The sequence below is a fragment of the Hippoglossus hippoglossus genome, chromosome 17 (genome assembly GCF_009819705.1).
Source record: "Hippoglossus hippoglossus isolate fHipHip1 chromosome 17, fHipHip1.pri, whole genome shotgun sequence".
NCBI classification, from domain to species: domain Eukaryota; kingdom Metazoa; phylum Chordata; class Actinopteri; order Pleuronectiformes; family Pleuronectidae; genus Hippoglossus; species Hippoglossus hippoglossus.
In genome coordinates this window covers 8,084,060-8,102,035 of record NC_047167.1, presented here as the reverse complement: position 1 = coordinate 8,102,035, position 17,976 = coordinate 8,084,060, and the positions used below count along the sequence as shown (strand labels likewise).

Below are 17,976 nucleotides of genomic sequence, written 5' to 3'. Positions count from 1 at the left end.
TAAAGATCTGAATGGACCACTGATTGTGATTGTTAAAACATTCTGTGTAATGCAAGAAATCACTGACCAATAGATTTAATTTGAAAATATATGCTAATTATTTAACTGTACGTGGTGTCGCACTATATGGGTGGCCCTCCTCTACATCTCTTTATGCTGGCTGTACCGATCTATTTTATTATTTATGTATAATATTGAAGAAGGAGGTTGGTAACCCCCAGATCAAGATGTGTAAAGTAATTTCATCTTGAAAAAGAAAATTGAATAACTAGAATCCTCCTCTTGGACCATGTCTAATGACAAACAGAAGAGGACTCTTGTTGCTACACATGGGAATGCAGAGTAACAAGCTTGTGACCCATTTAGAATCCTGACTCAGTCTTTTTTTGTAAATTCCATCCTGGCTGATCGCTCCTAATCTGAAGAGCTTTATGAATTTGTGCCAACTTGTCTTTCTGCAGCTTTTGTGTTGTGGTGATCTGAACCCAAGATGAAAACAAATACACTTAAAAAACAGGCACATAGCCCAAGCAGAGGAATGCACACAGTGAGATGTTCTGCATGTTACAGACCCAATCACAGCTGCCCAACAGGAATCCAGCACAGGCTGAATCCTTCTTCTGATGCCAAATCTCAGCTCTGTCTGTGAGGAGAACTCACTAGATATCAGTATTAATTATTTATATGGAAATGACTGTGTTAACCACTGTGTACTTTTCAATGTGGTCAAGACTTACTGCCTAGTAACCATTCAACTATGGCTGGTTTAGTTTAGTATTTACCAGCACTGATGATCGAACACAGCCACAGAGTTCAATTGAAGGCAAGACTACTAATTAATACACAAGGGGCTTCTTTTCTTGTACGCATGTGTAAAGCAAAAAGTGCACCACAAAACATAAATTGCCTTCTAATAGGATGAAAATGTTATACATATTTATATAATGAACGGAGTAATAAACTATAGACCGTATGGCCGATGCATTTTCACTTCCCCCTTCTATTCAGAAATGAAGCCATAATATCACAGATATGGAAGCTGCCATCTTGACCTGACCATTTGGAGCCAGAGTCTGCACAGTAGCAATCAGCAGATAGAGCTGCAGTAGCGATACACCCACTTGACCTACGTGTTGGTCTCAGCTGTCAATCATAATGTTTCACCCTATTTTAATGGCAACAAATCAGTAATTAACACCAAACTTACCAGACACTTGAACAAACATCGGTATGATTACCGCTATATAAATGGAAAATATTTGGCGTATACTTTGACCTTTTCTTGGTCCATGTCCAATCCACATGAAGGTGGCTGGGTTTATTACCTAAATTGCAGCCAGGCCACTAGGGGGCAATCAAGATGATTTGGCTTTATCTTGGGGAGCCCTCATTTCCTCCAGCTTTATACACAGTATATGTAATAAACATAGAAATGGTTAAATATTACTTTCACTGGTCATATGGAATAATAAAAAATCAATCTGAGAGATTTTTGGTCATTAAAAAAGCATCGGCACATCTTCGCAAGATCACTTTTGCACACAAAGAAAACTGTATATAATAAGTAATAAAGACTAATAAAAAGCAAGCTATAATATCATAAGGCTGTAAGATGGCTGCCTAAATCCTTATAACAGTGCTGTAAAACAATAGGTTGTATTATGTTAGGAGAAATAAATAAGTGTAAGCAGAAAGTACCTCGGGGATAACCTGACGTGTGTGTTGTGGTTTGGTGGTGCTGAACGGACAGCTCCCATAAAGTGAGCTTTCAGTTTGCTGCAGGAATCTAATCTTTCTGTCACTGCGTCTGCCATCACAAGTGATTTCATCATATGTCACTGGCTATTAAAGGATGCTGTCTGTGTCCCATACAAAAACGATTTTAAGGCTGTTATTTTAAGGTATAAAAAACGACCTAGTGTTGCTTTAAGGAAATGTTTGTCAAATGCTTAAGGTTGTAATTAAATCACTTAAGCCAATTATAACAATGATTTATGTTTTTTCCCGAGCTGCCATGTAATTTTTTCAACAGCTCCCATAAAGTGAGCTTTCAGTTTGCTGCAGGAATCTAATCTTTCTGTCACTGCGTCTGCCATCACAAGTGATTTCATCATATGTCACTGGCTATTAAAGGATGCTGTCTGTGTCCCATACAAGACAATGGTTCCAGACATTTTACAGGTAGTAATCCCAGACATGAAATCCCAGACAGTAGTACCACTGCGTTGGTGTTCAGTCTGCAGTGATATGGCATTCAGCTGCCATTTCTAAAAATGCTCATTTCCTGTCCTATATTTTGTCAGTCTTGTATAGAATTGTCCTACAATAGGCTGCATCTTCCTCTTTCATCCTGGTGGTGCAAACATTGTGGTGCAGACAGGCCCCGATAATAAATATGGAGAAGAACGCTGTCTGATCTTTACCTAAAAAAAGACATTGCCGTAAAGTGAGGAAAGCAGCCCTGCAGGCGTCTGCTAGAACTCAAACAAAGAGCTCTACCTTCTGTACAGACACTCGAAACTTCATCAACTGTCAAAAGTTTATAAAGTGCAATATAATTAGTTTAATACTGACTACAGCATTATTATTTTCACATTTGTTACTGAGCACAGCAGCACTCCATGAGCACTGTATGATAACACAATAAAATGTGCTTTCTTTTCTTCAATCCAGCTTTATGTACTGGTCAGACTGGGGCACTCGAGCCAAGATAGAGAAAGCCGGGATGAATGGTGTGGACCGACAGGTGCTGGTGGCTGATAACATTGAATGGCCCAATGGCATCACTCTAGGTGAGGAGAAAACCGCTTTTTTTAAATTTTACAGTAGGTTTCACTCTCTGCTCTGTGTCACGCTTTTCAAGTAATTGTTGTGTGTTGCTAAATGTGCCTGTAGCAGAGTCGCGCAGAGAGCTAATGGACTCCGTCAACTCATTATAGGTAAAGGTCAAACGTTAATGAAAGTGTTATTGCAAATGTTCAATGATAGATTTACGAAGTCGTCACATTTGCTCAGGAATGATATTTGAAGCGTTTTAGAAGTTATGCATTGACACAGTTAAACTTGCCGTGATGTAATTGTGGGGAACTGACATTTTAAAATGTAATCAATATCACCTAAAGGGATTTGTTGGTCAGAGTGCAGGAGTGTTTACCGTGAAGGGAATCAATTTCTGCTCAGCTTCAAAAAGTCCTATTTATAATGAAGGAATCACATTTTTTATCTTCTTCACGTGGACTGTTCGTGTGTGTCGCTTACCAGGGGAAGAATAAAAAGAAAACAAACAAGCAAGAGGAGACACTGTTCTGCTTACATCCTAAACCTGAGCCCCTGGCATTTATCTGGATGTTACTTTAGCCCCTTTTCCATCTGTCAAAAATCCCACTAATACCCACTAACATCTGGCTCTCACTGCCGGGTCAAATGAGACAGACATGGGCTTTGATCGGCTCCGGTTCCGATTGGCAGTGATGGAAACGTGACACCTGGGTAAACTTATTAATTTGGCAGGAGAGTGAGGTGAGAGAGCTCCTCAGCTTTCGGTGCGTATGTGACGTCGAACAAACTCCTCTACTGGCAATGGGAAAGGAGTAAGTGGCAGGTTTACCCAGGTTCAAGAAAACTCACGTATACCCATTAATTTGGGTATAAAAGAAGTATTTCACATGTACCAGCTTCCTGAACTTTGTTGCAGACAAAAGCAACAATTCGTGGCAATTTTGCAATCTCTGAAATCAGTGGCCTGTTTTAGCAGGAGAATGTGTCCTGCCACATGTCAACAAAAAAAGCTGTTGACATGACCTCGTAATTTCCCATATTTTTCAGTCTAGTCAAGAATCTGGGTAAAAAAAAAAAAAAAAATCCACCTCACAACCTTTTAGTGTCTTTCTGCCGGTGTTTTTGAGTCCCGACAGGTCGAGATGTGTTGGCGTCGTCACCCACAGAATATTAGACAGGTGGTTGGTGTTGTGGATGATCTATCTTTATGTGTGTTTGTGTGTTTCTCAGACATGGCCAACAGGCGTCTGTACTGGGTGGACTCAAAGCTGCACCTCATAGCGAGCGTGGACCTGAACGGAGCTCACCGCAGAACACACATGTCGTCTGCAGAGACACTGGGACACCCCTACGCTCTGGCTGTTTTTGAGGTATGTGCGTGTATGTGTGTGTATGTGTGTGTATGTGTGTGTATCTGTGTGTGTGTGTGTGTGTGTGAGAGAGATGCTTCATTGATGTATCACAGCCTCTGATGCTGTACCACTAGACAATAGACTACAGGGATTTGGGGCAGCTGTCCATGATATCACTCAGCCTCCCACAACTCATCATATCTTCATCTCTCTCATTAGCCTCTCAGGAGCCTGCAGTCTGACTGGGAGTTTTGAATGTAATGACTGTTGAGTTCAATTTAGTGTGTGTGTGTTTGTGTGTGTGTCCCTTTAGGCTGAGCCGACTAGCAAAGACTGAGCATACTAAACAGAGGATAGCTATATGGAAAAGAGAGCAGCCTAAAGCAACACACACACACACAATGTGGTCATCAGCCAACTTCTCTGTGTGTATGTGTGTGATGTGTCAGGGCCGTCCGGGAGCAGAAATCTGGTTTAGTGCCAAACAGTCCAGTAAATCTGCTGCCTCGTGGTTTCAGTGCTGCTTGTGTTTGTGTGAAAACAGAGTTGTGCTGCTGTTGCTGACAAACTCCTCCCTGGGTTGAGCCCGCTGGTGCAGCCACAGCAATCTTCCAGACAGTTTCACATGGGTGGTAATGACATCCCCCTGATGGCCTCTTCTCCAGTGGCATTCCTCTCTAGGGGGAGCTGGTCTCAGTGGGAACAGAGATACAGAATTCATTCAGCATCAGTGCAAATTTCTAAGAATTAATTTTTTGAAAGGATCCACGTTTAAATTACATTTGTGGGCTCAAGGATCAAGAAACCTGTCCAGGGTGATTAAAAAACCACTTGATTCATATGTCCCTCCTGTGACAGTAGGAACAGAGCAAAGAAGATTCAACTGTGTAGTAACCACACAGTGTAAAAGTATTCCACTGCAAGTACAAGTTATACATTCCAATACCTGTGTAAAAAGTATTATCGGTATATCAGATATCAAATCAATCAATCAATCAAACTTTATTTATGTAGCACCTTTCTGTGGATAGTACAATTCAAAGTGCTTCACATATGGTTGACACTATGATAAAAATAAAGAATGAAACTTATTTTTTGCCTTATGAACATGTTATCGTGAGAACGGGCAAAGATGATCATTTCAAACTTGGCACAAATGTTCTCAAAGACTCACAGATTAACTGGTTCGATTTTGGATGTCAAAGGTCAAAGGTCACGGTGGCCTCACTAAACATGTTTTTGTTCTTTTGAACATGATAGCTCAAATCTGCTTTTAAGGAAATGTATTCAAATTTTGAGCAGTTGTCTCTTGAACGATTAACTGATTAGATTTAGGTGGACAGAGGTCAAAGGTCACAAGTGTCCTGGAAGTTTTCTGGAAGCTGGTGAAAGGAGAACTCAGGCAGCAGCTGATGTCTTATGCAGAAGAGTTGTATGTAGACTTGATGCATCAAGGAGACCAGAAGGTGAAACAATATACAAACGCTAACAGAGTAACATGAGCAACTGTCACCAACAAGTCTGAAGATGTCTCCCACAGCATCCCAGTATATCTCCCTCTACTTGCGTCACCCATTCCAACAGCACATCCATGAATGGCTAGAATTGCTGTCACTCTGTATGCTACATGTAGGTGTTCGCATCCTATTGGATAGTTAAGCCTAAATATGCATTCCTAAATCAGATTGTGTCCTTACGTCTTGTCCCTGGAGAAATACACTAAAGTCAGTGAGAGTTGAAGTTGGTGCCTCTCTGTCTGGAGCATCTGAGTTAGATATGAAAGTCGCTAAGCGTAGACACTACAATGAACTGTTGGTTGGTCCGTTATCTATAACCTGACCTTGGGTACTGCTCAGAGAGAAGGGAGTATCTCTGGAATTATACAGGCACTATTCTCCTGTGCATATATAATATACACTATACATACAATATAGTGGTATATACAGTAATGTGTGAGGATGGTCAAAGATTCCTCAACAGTGAGTGTGAAAAAAAATTCTTAAGACTTAAACTGCACTGGTTGGTGGAGTGCCACAGGGCACTAGTTCTATTTCTTTTTCTCCATACTCTTAACAAAATGAACATATCCTTCCAAAGCATAACCTTGAGATTTTCACCGTGCACTGTTCATCCAGCCTGCAGACAGCACATAGTGTAACTCAGAGCAACGATGATGAATCCCCTCCAGTGCGATACAAGTCTCTGCTCTCTGCCCTGTTGTGACTACAGGGTGACCTTCTCCTGCAGGAAGTCGAACACACACACAAGAGCTCCGTGTTATTGAATGGAGCTCATTGTGGTGTTCAACACATCAACATCTCTTTCTGACTTGACACAAACACACACACACACACACACACACACACACACACACACACACACACACACGTAAACACTGTCTCGCCGCTCACTGGAGATTAGCCCGTAGTCTCTAAGGCAACCGCAAAAAAAATATCGGCTCCTGTCTAAAACTGTCTTTTCAAACTGTTGAGGGAAACAAAGCAAACAAATCAGTTGATAAACAACGGGGGTGGTTAAAGTCTGCCTTTAAACGACTGTACTTTGATCTGAATAGGAAATGTTTTAATCATTTAACACCGAACACTGTGAGGAACCACAGAGGAAACGCCAGATAATTAACAACAAAGTGATAGATTATATCGTCTTATAGAACGGTCCCATTTATCACCTGCCTGTCGCTCAATGCTGCACTGCTGCTGAATACAAACCGCGTGTTGCCTCCAAACCTTCATATGCATTTCCTTCATGCACTCATCCCATCACATTTGCAGCAAAGGCCAAATTAACATCTCTCTCTCTCTCTCTCTCTCTCTCTCTCTCTCTCTCTCTCTCTCTCCCTCTCTCCCCCCCGCCCCCCCTCTCCCCCGCCCCCTCTCTCCCTCCCTCTCCAACTAAAGACAATGAATTAGATTCTGTGTGGCAACAAATATGCATCAGTGCATAATTCACTCGCCCTAATTCTCCTTGCTATTATTTTTCCTCCAATAAATTAGACTTGTGTAGACTGCGAGCCAGGCTCTGTTGAATCTCCCCCTGCACGTCTCCTCTCTCTCTGTTTAGGTCATTTGTCCCTGAGCTTCTTGTCACTCATATGCGCTTGTTTTATTTCCTTCCTGTCATACATTTTCTCTCAGTTACAGTCTGTCTGTCATATTAAAGGTTTCTCTACATGCACGGTGTCCCGAAACTGAACAAGGTCATCAGCAGTGTTGATGCATCTTTCTTTAAACTGCATCTTGTAAAAGCCGTAACATGGCCATGCCCTTAAATTATGGACTGTAAATATGAAGCAGTATTTCTGTTTGCCGCAATGTCCTGCTCGTTAAGCTCAATACCACCCTGATGAACTTGTGGTGTGTTTTACACATATTAACGTATTGTATCCCCTCTTTCTCAGGACCGGATCTACTGGACAGACAGAGACAGGGCGGCAGTCTTCATGGCCAACAGGCTGACTGGGCAAGACGTCCACACGCTGGCTGAAAACCTCAACGACCCCCACGACATTGTGGTCTTCCACCAACTGCGGCAGCCGCAAGGTGTGTGTGTGTGTGTGTGTGTGTGTGTGTGTGTGTGTGTGTGTGTGTGTGTGTGTGTGTGTGTGTGTGTGTGTGTGTGTGTGTGTGTGTGTGTGTGTGTGTGTGTGTGTGTGTGTGTGTGCATGCGTGTATGTGTGTCTGCTGGTGTGCCATCACACCTCGACTGTCTGTGATCGTGTGAGCGGTGTCGTATCTCTGTGACCATGTTTCCTCTCTGGGTCCATCTCAACCCAGGCGACATGAATAAATGATACTGAGGCTTGTGACTGTGGCGGAGTGATCAAAGCTGTGGGAGCAGCTGTACATTCGCACGTCCGTCAAATCCCTGCCTCAGACCCGCTTCTCTCTCACAGGACAGTCTAGGTTTGAACCGAACGCAGCACGTAATCGTGAAAGTGACGGATCAGGATTTTTCTTTGTGTGCGTCAGTTTCCATATCTGTCTGCGCCTGCCTGTTGTCACCATATTTCCAGTTCGATCTTGAGTGGTCAGCTGTGGCTCTGGAAATATAAGCCGTGTTCCGCCATGAACTCCAGAGAAGGTCCGCACAATTGGGTTTGGATTCTTTCCAGTGGAAGATTCTCTGTTGAGATATGTTAACACAAACAAAGAAATCTCCGGAGCGTTCAGCTGACGGGTGGTGCAGCAGGCAGAGGCAGGATGTAAAGTATTAATTCCACTGCTGAGATCATGTTTTTGTTTACAGCACATCAACACCGGCACATCACAAAAAACTCTTATTATCTTCAATGTCTTCTACCTGTATTACTTAGTTTTTTGTCAGTTTTGCGTCCGTCTTGTGTTAGAAGCATCAACAAGCCCACTTGGTCGCTGTGACAAATCACCTGCTGTTTTCTCACATTAACTCACTGGGACACTATCCGGAGTTTTTACTTGGGGACTGGCAAGAGAAACTCAGGAGAAAGTCCAGAGCCTGTCACTTGGATTTACTTACAGCCCTCCTGAGAATATCAGGACACAATCCAGAGTTCAAGTCTGAAAGCAGCTATAGAGGGTCATCCACTTATCACAAGGTTGGCAGTTCGATCCCCGACACCTCCAGTCTGCGTTCCATTGCGTCCATGGGCAAGATACTGAACCCAAAGTGGCTCCTGACGGCTCGACAGTCTATAAAAAAGTGTGCAATAGAAAAAGCGCTGCATGTGTGCACGTTGTATGAATGTGTGCGAATGCGGCATGCACGGTAAAGTGCTTCGGGTGGCCGATAGGACTAGAAAAAGCTCTATATTATTACAATCCATTCACCATTTACCATTCATACACTGTATGTTTCCTAGTTTGTATTTACTCAAGAGTTTCGGACGACCACAGTGGAGTTGTCTCAGGCAAAGCTTCACAGAAACTGGTTATTATTTACAGCAACTTCCTGCAGTTGCCAGATTTCATTCTTTGTATTCTCTTAGATTTTGTTTACGCAAAGGGCTTTGTTGAAAGGGAATTCGACATTGTTCACAGCGGGGAACAATAAGGGTAGAGCAACTTCCTCTGTCTCTCTCTCTGACTCGCTGCTCTCTCCCTAAGCTGAATAAGTGATAATCTTATTTACGTAACCATAACTGTGTAATTCCTCATGTCGCTCCTCTGTCTCTCTGTCCCTGTCTCCAGGCCCTGACAGCTGTAATCTGGGCAGCGTGGCCAATGGGGGCTGCGAGTACTTGTGTCTTAAGGCTCCGCAGATAACCGAGCACTCGCCCAAATACACCTGCGCCTGCCCCGACGGACAGGACCCGGGGCCCGATATGAGGGGCTGCGTGCCAGGTGAGTGTGTTTGTTCTTCGGTTATTGATAATGTGGTCATCTTGTGGTGTTTATTCTCCGGTAATTGAGGGTATTTAGTAATCAATAGCACTTAAAGGGATTTGCTGGGCCGAGCGTCGCCGTGCTCACTGTGCAGATAATGTGATTTTACTTCACTTTACAGAGCTTTTGCTTTTTGTGTGTCATCAGAGGGGACAGTTATGGGATTCTGGCCACTAGCTGCTACTGGATTAAAAAGAGACTTGTTGCTTAATGCAATAGCTTATAGTGCTGACAAAGCTTTACTGAGCAAATAGTAAAAGTAAGAACAAAGCAAAACAGAAAAATACTAAGTTAACAAGGATGAAAAGGTTATTAATAACACATAATAACAAATGATATTCATATTTGGAATGTTTAATTACCAACATAATGTTTAATAACCAGGAGAACTGAAACATTTTCAAAAGAAATTTAACTGTTTTCACATTTTATTTGAGTAAAATTGCCTAAAACTCAAAAGGATTGATAACTGCCTTTACACAATTTGTCACAGAGCTAACACAGTAGAGCATATGTAATCAATCAATTCTTATTTATTTTTTAGTGGCTAATAATTGATAATTAATCACTAGATATGTTCCCTCCGAGCAACATACTGTAGCTGACATAAAAAAGGATGGTTGCTAAGCAACAGGTGGGGGATACAGTAACCTGGACCACTATACAAACTAACACAATAGATCTGGAAACAAATACTATAATAATATAAAATAATATGTTTATTCTGATTATGATCTTTTAGAGCCATTGTGCCAATTTTTTTTCATAAAGCGTTGCTACAGGCCCCTGATCATGTTTGTGGATTTTAATAATATTTAGCCATGATTACTGTCAAAAAGAAAACCCACTTACATGTTGTCATGTTGTTTTTTCCATTTCCTGAAAAGGACATGGAAGATTTCATTTTATACAGAAATACAACTGAATATATCCATATAGAACAGTATTTAAACGGACTACAGTGGGAGGAAATAAACGTACATCTCCTGAAAACCTATTTTTCAGAGGAGTCAGTATTTGCGACAGCGTCTCTAACATTTGAATCAAAACGTGGGAACAGCTGATTGTTTGCTCACGTCAGCGGGTGACTGTCAATCACATTTAATTCACTATCCCCACCCACATAGTTCTGATGACGCACAGGAGTTTGGACTGTTAATGATCAATATCCATGGATGTTACTTCCTTATTTTACATGACGAGATTATTTGTCTTATCGTAAGAATATTTAATGGAAGATTTTGAAATTTGGGGAAACACTCTGGTTTGTTTTTTTAAAATAAAATAGTTCCCAAGATGTCAAAATATTACTAATGCTGAAGAAAAAATACTTAAGACTTGAAATCACATTTTCAGGGGCTGTACCACAATTGGAATAATTCACTTTCTTGCACTCAAGGTTTCTTTCTGTGCTCCTTCTTTCCTTCTCACAGCACCAAGAAACAACAGGACACTGACGTCCACACCTCCCACTGGTCTTATACCTCGCACTGGTGCAACTGTTGATGAAGACTCGCCTCCGCCATCAGGGGGAGTATCGCAGGCCGACGCCACCCCCCACTTGACCACTGCTCCGTCTGGTGCCGCGGACCCCCTCACACCCCTCTCCACGCTCAAGCCTGTGTCGTCGCAGGAGTCGAAGGCGCTGGGCTCCCACTCCACAGCCACCGCAATGGTCGTCTCCACCACGCCTGCAGGGGACAGCAGCGTGTCACAGCACTGTAAGTTGACGGTGATTTATAAAAACAAAAAGATTTATGACTTTAAGAGTCCTCGCTATGTGCGTTTGAACATTTCTAATGTGAGCCCAGTCTTCTGCAAGCACAACTTTCACCTGAGCGTCGACGTCTCCTGCCAAGTACCACATCCTCTAGCACTACTCACACTTGTAATGTAGCCAACAGCCTCATCCTCACTGTAATGACGACATTAAAGTGAGATATCTGCGAGACTCGACGACCACGCTCGACTGACTTTAATAGGAGTGATGGATGGTACCTTGCCGCCAAGGAAACGTCACCTCTCCCTTCATAAATTGTGCAGAGTGGAGTGTTGCATGTCTGCGAGGGCACGTGCGCTCTTGTGTAATTGCACAGAGTGTACATGTACATGTTAGTAAGTGTGAAGTAGGTAAATGAGCGCGAGTCGTGAGGTGACATTGGAGCCAGACGGAGCAGAGATGGATGAAGCTTAGAAGGTCAGGGTGTGTCGTCAAGGTCGCAGTCGGGCAAATGCCAACCGACTCATCATTTCTCCCCCCCCCCTATTTCATTTTTAGTCCAACGTCTTTTTTACACTATCTGTCGCTCTTTGTAAAACACTCACGGCCACACACGCATGATCACCCGCTCCGCTTTTATCTCCCTCCTCTTCCACCGGCTTTTCCTTCCCGCTTATCTTTAAGTCTACTTCTCATACATATTTTTTTTTGTATCATCCTGTACGCTTTCCCACTCTTATCCTCTCTGGCTCCGCTGTGTTTCCGTCCTCTCGCTCTAACTCCTCTTTCTCCGGTCTCATCTCTCCCTGCAGCTGGAGGTGACCATTTCCTCCTGGGCGAGAACCTGACAGTAGCTGTTCTGGGAGTGGTCATCCCCATCGGTAAGTCCCCTGAAGCGTCCTTTTTCCTGCATCTGTCCGTCCACACTAAAGGCCGGCTGCTTTCTACCTGACCCCTATGGCCTCTCTGTTTGTGCTCAATTCACTGACCCTGCTGTGGCAGGACGAGAGAAGCCACAGGTCTTTCTTCTCGGAGGTTTATCTCATTAGTCATTTTCTGTGTCTGACATCTCTGCCGCGCTGCATCATTCACCTCACACTGTGTTGTTGTGTTGGGTCCTGCTACAGCCTTGGGCCTCCTTGTCAGTAGATACTTTGTCTCTGGAGTTTAACGGAGCAATAAAATGCACTTAGAACATTTTCTTACCTCTAATGGCGAGTTAGGTTGTTCAGTACTGCCGCTACACCTGTCTATCTTTTTTTTACCACAGGACATGTAGGTTACACCATAACAGTGGCAGATTTACCCCTTAAATGGGGAAACAAGCAATATTCAGTGTGAAACCAAAAGTAACCGGATCAACCTTGATTCAGACGTTCAGGTGTGAAAAGGCCCTGAGTCCAAACTTGAAAGCCTGAAGCAAAAACTCAGCATGGTAACCAGGTGATTATCCATTTATAAGACATGAAAATCAACAGGTTTGTTTATTCATTTCAATGCAGAGCAAGTAAATCCTAATATTATAACCATGATAGCAAAATATGTTTGATCAATCTGTCTGACTTACATATTTTCTGTATCGTCAAAAAGTGTGTTTTGCACCTTTTAATGTTATGACGTTGCTGAGACGTCTTCATAAACTCTTATTGCTTTACTTTATTTAGCAAATATGAATTCATGTAATTGTTTTAAACAGGTTTATTTACCCTGTAACCTCAGTGTATTTAGTTAATGATGTGCCAATTAGCCTTCAATGTTGTTTACGACTCGGAGGCCAGGGAGCCCAACATTCTAATGACTGCAGAATAAATTACAACTGATAAAAACACAGTTTAATTCATTACTTACACTCTTACTCTCATGTTTTTGGTTTTGTAAAGACTAGATAAACACCAATCTTTTATAGAAGAACACAGTTACATTTAAATAATAATTTCCTCCGGGAGCATTTTCTCTTGAGTAAGCTGGTCCTACTTTGACACCACTTATAAAAATATATAGAGGCTAGAGGACAATAAACAAACTGTATATGTGGAAGATGTTATTGTAGAATCTTCTGTTCATGTGCAGTTTGATGTGTGAAGATGCACAACTAGTGCAACGTGTAAATGAACCTGAACAACATGAGTAAGCCAATAAGTTCAGATGGACAGTTTTCATAATGCATTTCATCAGGTGAGCAGACAGTACAAGAGGAAAAAAGAAAAAGAGAAAGAATGAAACTTTATTTGGGAAATTAATTAACAATATATATTAAATTACATGATTTATTCAAGGGCAGATTTGCTGAGCATGAGCTGCCAACAGATAGTGATGTAGTGTGATGGTTTTTAGATGATATAGATTATAGTATAGCTTTGCAGAGCTGAGTAAAAATATCTCTTGGTCCGTGTTTGACCTGACTTTGACCTGACGATTGGCTGAGCCACATACACACACAACCTGTGTGTCGCTGCCCCTCTCTGTCCCCCCGCATGCCTGTGCTGCTCCTCCCTGTGCTTCTCATTTCATGCCATGGACTCGTTCTGCCTTGTTAACGCTGCCCCCTTCCCATTTCCCTGCCGCTGTGTGTTAAACGCATGCAGTTCCTATCGTTGCCACAGTGGTGTTCGGCCTGGTCTGTGCCGGCGTCTACCTGGTGTGGCGGAACTGGCGGCACAACTCCACCAAGAGCATGAACTTCGACAACCCCGTCTACCGCAAGACCACCGGCGAGGGCGAGGAGGACGAGATCCACATCGGTCGGACGGACGGCATGGGGCACCACACCCACCATCACCCGTACCCGCAGGGCGTCAGCATGGGAGTTGTGGGAGCAGGAGGTGGGACCTGCCCGCAGTTCATCGCACTGCCACTCGGGGGCAGCATGCCCGATCCGGGGACTCACTGGTACACGGAGCAGCCGATGCTCTCCACCGCAAAGTGATCCGAAAAGGGGCGATTTCCGGAGAAGATGGCCGCTCAGGCACACGCGCACACAGCGAGGTCAGGGGTGACTTGGACTGAGTCTGCTGAAGGGACGAACTACATATCATCCAGTGTTACACGCAGCCATTCACAGCCCTGTACTATGCCAATTTCCATTTGAAAAACAGTAAGTCGTGTCAAACCTTTTCTGTGCTGGAGCTGGATCTATTTTTCTTCTGGTAAATACTGAGAATTGATCACAGAGTTTTAAAATGTGTGCCAAAATTGACCTAAGCTGGGATACGGAGTCAAACTGGTTCCTGTCGTGAGTCGTCTTTTACATTGATAACTTAGTGAGGTGTGTGCTGTGTGTCTTATATTTTGTGACAGGGCTAGTGAGGGGTTATGTTTTGTCCTTGATGTACTAACTCTGGCTCTGTGCTTTTCCCAGTGGGCTGCGGAGCTCTGGGAACACAGTTTAGGAAGGAGAAGGAGCTGTGGAAGTGGGACAGTACCTGCGTTGATGGGACAATCTGTACAGATTCGTGTCAGAATCAATCATAAATGTCATTACTGAAGCCGTGTTGTGTAGTTAACATTGTCCTTGATGTGTTTTCTGTGAGGTTTTTTATTCCCAGATTGATTTTAAAGAAAGGTTACCACCCACATCTTGTTCTTTCTTTCAGGTTCAGAGACAAACCTGTAAAAGTGGGTTGTCCAGCATTTCACAGTGCAGTTGATTTGAAGGGGTTTTGTTATTAATTTACCTCTAACGTCCCAGAGTTTTGGGAGAGTACAGCAAGTGAGTGGAAAAGAGAAACTGGACAAATTCAATCTTTAGACCTTGGTGTTCTGTGAGCAGAGAGATTGTGAGGTTAGAGAGAAGTGGAATATACTACAGGAGTTCCTTCCTCTTTACTGTGACTTTTTTAGATGCCGAATGGTTCGGGAGAAGCAATAGACTGAGTCTCGTGGTTGACAATAATTACTTCAGTGTTTTGATTTTCTTTGATCACCTGAATTTGAGTGTGACAAACGTGCACACGAACACACACATGGGGCGCAGTGATGGCTGGCTCACGCTGATCTCCAGAGGACGGAGACAATGTGCACTTGGCCTCTGAAAACACAAACAGCATGCATAATTGCTCACCAACTGACAGCGCAGCCATTCTTTGTTCCCGGGCAACACACACTGACACACACATATACACACACACATGCATGCACACTTTCACAAAAAGCGTGCGAGATTCCGTGCCCGCTCGCCTCCTCCTGAGGTGGCCGATATCCGAGCAGACAGTTTTGGATAGTGCAATGTGGGAGAGCCCAGCTGGTGGCTGCATGATGAGAGTGACCTGTCATGTGATGTAACCACACAAAAACAAAAATCCAACTCTGATGTAATGGGTATGAGGCCGACTTGTCCTGTCAGTGAGTGTGTTCCGTGCTGGTTTATACCCGTCATTAACGCTGTTACTCCATTTGTACAACTTTAAAACTCTTTGTGTGTGTGTGGGTGTGTGTGGGTGCGTGTGCGTGTGCGTGTGTTCATTATTATGCATGTGAGTGCTAATGTTCATCCCACAGCCATATTTGAAACTGTTTTGTATGCTCTCTGTTGCACAACCCTCTTAGAATGCCTTCTGTACTGTGCATTGCATGGAAGAAAACAGTGTATGAAGGTGTGTGTGTGTGTGTGTGCGTGTGCTCGTGTGCGTGTGCGTGTGTGTGTGTCTGTGAGACTGGAGAAGCTCTGAGGGTGCTTTTTGATTCATTGATTTGTAAATATGTTTTCATAAGGTTTTTGATAATGTATTATAGGATTATGTAAAAGAAAAGCTGTACATAAGATTTTAGATAAAGTGTCGACAGGTATATTAATTTATTTGTATAAAGCTCTGCATTCCCTGATTGTACCAACTTTGAATTACCCACCAAAGTGATTTGTGTTGTTTTCTTGCCGTGCATCGTTTGCCCTCCATCTTTCTGTTAACACATGGTGTCCCCTCTCACCTCCTTGCAACGCTTCCCGACCTCAGTGTTAATGACATTAATGACGTTTTTGGTTATTTGTGCCTTTGTTTACTTTAAAATGTTTCCCTTGTTATGGGTTTTTCTTTTTGGTTAAAAGGACAGGGATCACTGTACAGGCAAAGATAAACTGTAATAAGACCAAACTGCTTTCACTTTTTCATTTTCTGTAATGGATTGCTTTTGAATATCTCTATATATTGATATATAAAATCCAGCTGAAAATTTCCTTAACGTGTGCTGTGTCGTCGTCTTCTTCTACAAATGATCAAATATTACGCCTGTCTCAAGTACACCGCTCAAAAGGAATATTTTAGTGGCACTGAAGATCTTTAAAGTGAGCCTATAATATTTGCTGATCAACTGCCATTTTTCAACTCTTAAACCAGTTGATTTAAACCTGCACTGGTAAACATTTTCATATGGTTCGAATGGTCAGCGTGGCCTACACAGTTACAGATTGTTATTAGAAAAAATTTAAACGAAATGTATGCACATTAAGGAGTATCAAACAGCAAACAAACTTAACAATTAGTCAGTGAACACAGCTGAGCCATGGACTGTGTTTAAAGATGGATGACTTGATAACTCTCCAGAAAAGCAGCCAAAGCACCTAATCACCAACTGGTAGCTGGCTGCAGTATAGGTTATAAACCCTGCCTCCTCCATGTTAGTGGATGGACCATGAACCAAACTCAAAAGTCTGATGTATATTCTTGAGCAATTATTTTTGTTAAGTTTGGTTTAAAATTAGTTATTTGATGCCATAAAAACATGATTGATAGCTGAGACCGACTTGTGTATGATTTGTGTATGATGCGTAAGATGGCAGCGTGTCTGGGATATTTTGGCTTCATTTCTGATGAGTGGGAAGAAGTGGAGACATGTTGTCCGTCTTTATAGACAGTCTATGAGATGAGCATTTAGCAGCTAATGAGTCCGAAATTTCCTCAGATATGGTCCAGATCAAAAATGGAAATAATGAATGTGAATGTCGCACTCGCATTCATCAGGTTGGCCACAAGAGGCCGCCAAATGAATGCTTACATTGTTATGTGTCTGGTAAATATTATTTGCCAACACTTGGCAACACTTAGCCGTTTCAATGTTAATGTCAATCATCAACTTTTGGCGACCTGAGAACGAGTGGGACCACAAGCAGGAATCAACAAAGAGGTATGGTCCTTATCAGGTATGGTGTGTTTACTGTCTAAGTAGTTTGATCTCATGTAAGCAGGTGACAACCTACCTGACGTCACCTATTGGTTTGTGAACTGTCGTTTTTAATCCTTGAGTTTGGCATTTTGTCCAGGGCCATCTTGTTGTTTTTAAACCAAAAGAAGCCATATTTGGAGATGTGGGGGGTGGAGCCTGACTGGGAGCTCGAGGACACTGCACGGCCACCTACATCTGCGACCTTCACCCATTGGAAGGTACTAGCTGTCAGTCACACAGTATCCATGCCGTGCTTTATCATCTGTTTGACTCTAAATGAGACCGTAATTTACTAAATGAACATCATGCTGTATTGGAGAAGGCTTGAAGCTAAAGATTGAGACCATAAACTCAGTATGAAAATGTTCATGTGAGAAGTAAGGTCATCTTCTAATGGACTTCAATGGAAAGGGACTTCTGTGCAACCTGTAGAATCGCCCCCTACTGGTCATTTGATAGAATACTGGTTTCGGCACTTGGTTTGGCTTCACTTTCCGGACTATACGACAATTTTTATATACAGTCTATGGTTTTAAGTAGCTGCCGCTGGTCATACCCGACCAAGTAAGGCTGCCACAGCAAAACGACT

At 42.8% G+C, this 17,976-nt stretch overlaps 1 protein-coding gene across 2 annotated transcripts in view; it reads left to right on the top strand.

The window, feature by feature from the left end:
* The window catches only part of LOC117778317 (low-density lipoprotein receptor-related protein 8-like), a 92,385-nt gene extending 75,984 nt beyond the window's left edge, over window positions 1-16,401 (top strand). Inside the window, exons 12-18 of one of the 2 annotated variants that reach the window (XM_034613815.1) lie at window positions 2,674-2,792; window positions 4,009-4,148; window positions 7,549-7,690; window positions 9,317-9,469; window positions 10,945-11,232; window positions 12,044-12,112; window positions 13,817-16,401. In XM_034613815.1, the coding sequence (XP_034469706.1) occupies window positions 2,674-2,792; window positions 4,009-4,148; window positions 7,549-7,690; window positions 9,317-9,469; window positions 10,945-11,232; window positions 12,044-12,112; window positions 13,817-14,157 (1,252 nt within the window). In that variant the 3' untranslated portion in view covers window positions 14,158-16,401. The remainder of the gene's footprint in view (window positions 1-2,673; window positions 2,793-4,008; window positions 4,149-7,548; window positions 7,691-9,316; window positions 9,470-10,944; window positions 11,233-12,043; window positions 12,113-13,816) is intronic. The other variant, XM_034613816.1, reaches the window with a different exon arrangement.
* The last annotated feature ends 1,575 nt before the right edge of the window (window positions 16,402-17,976 follow it).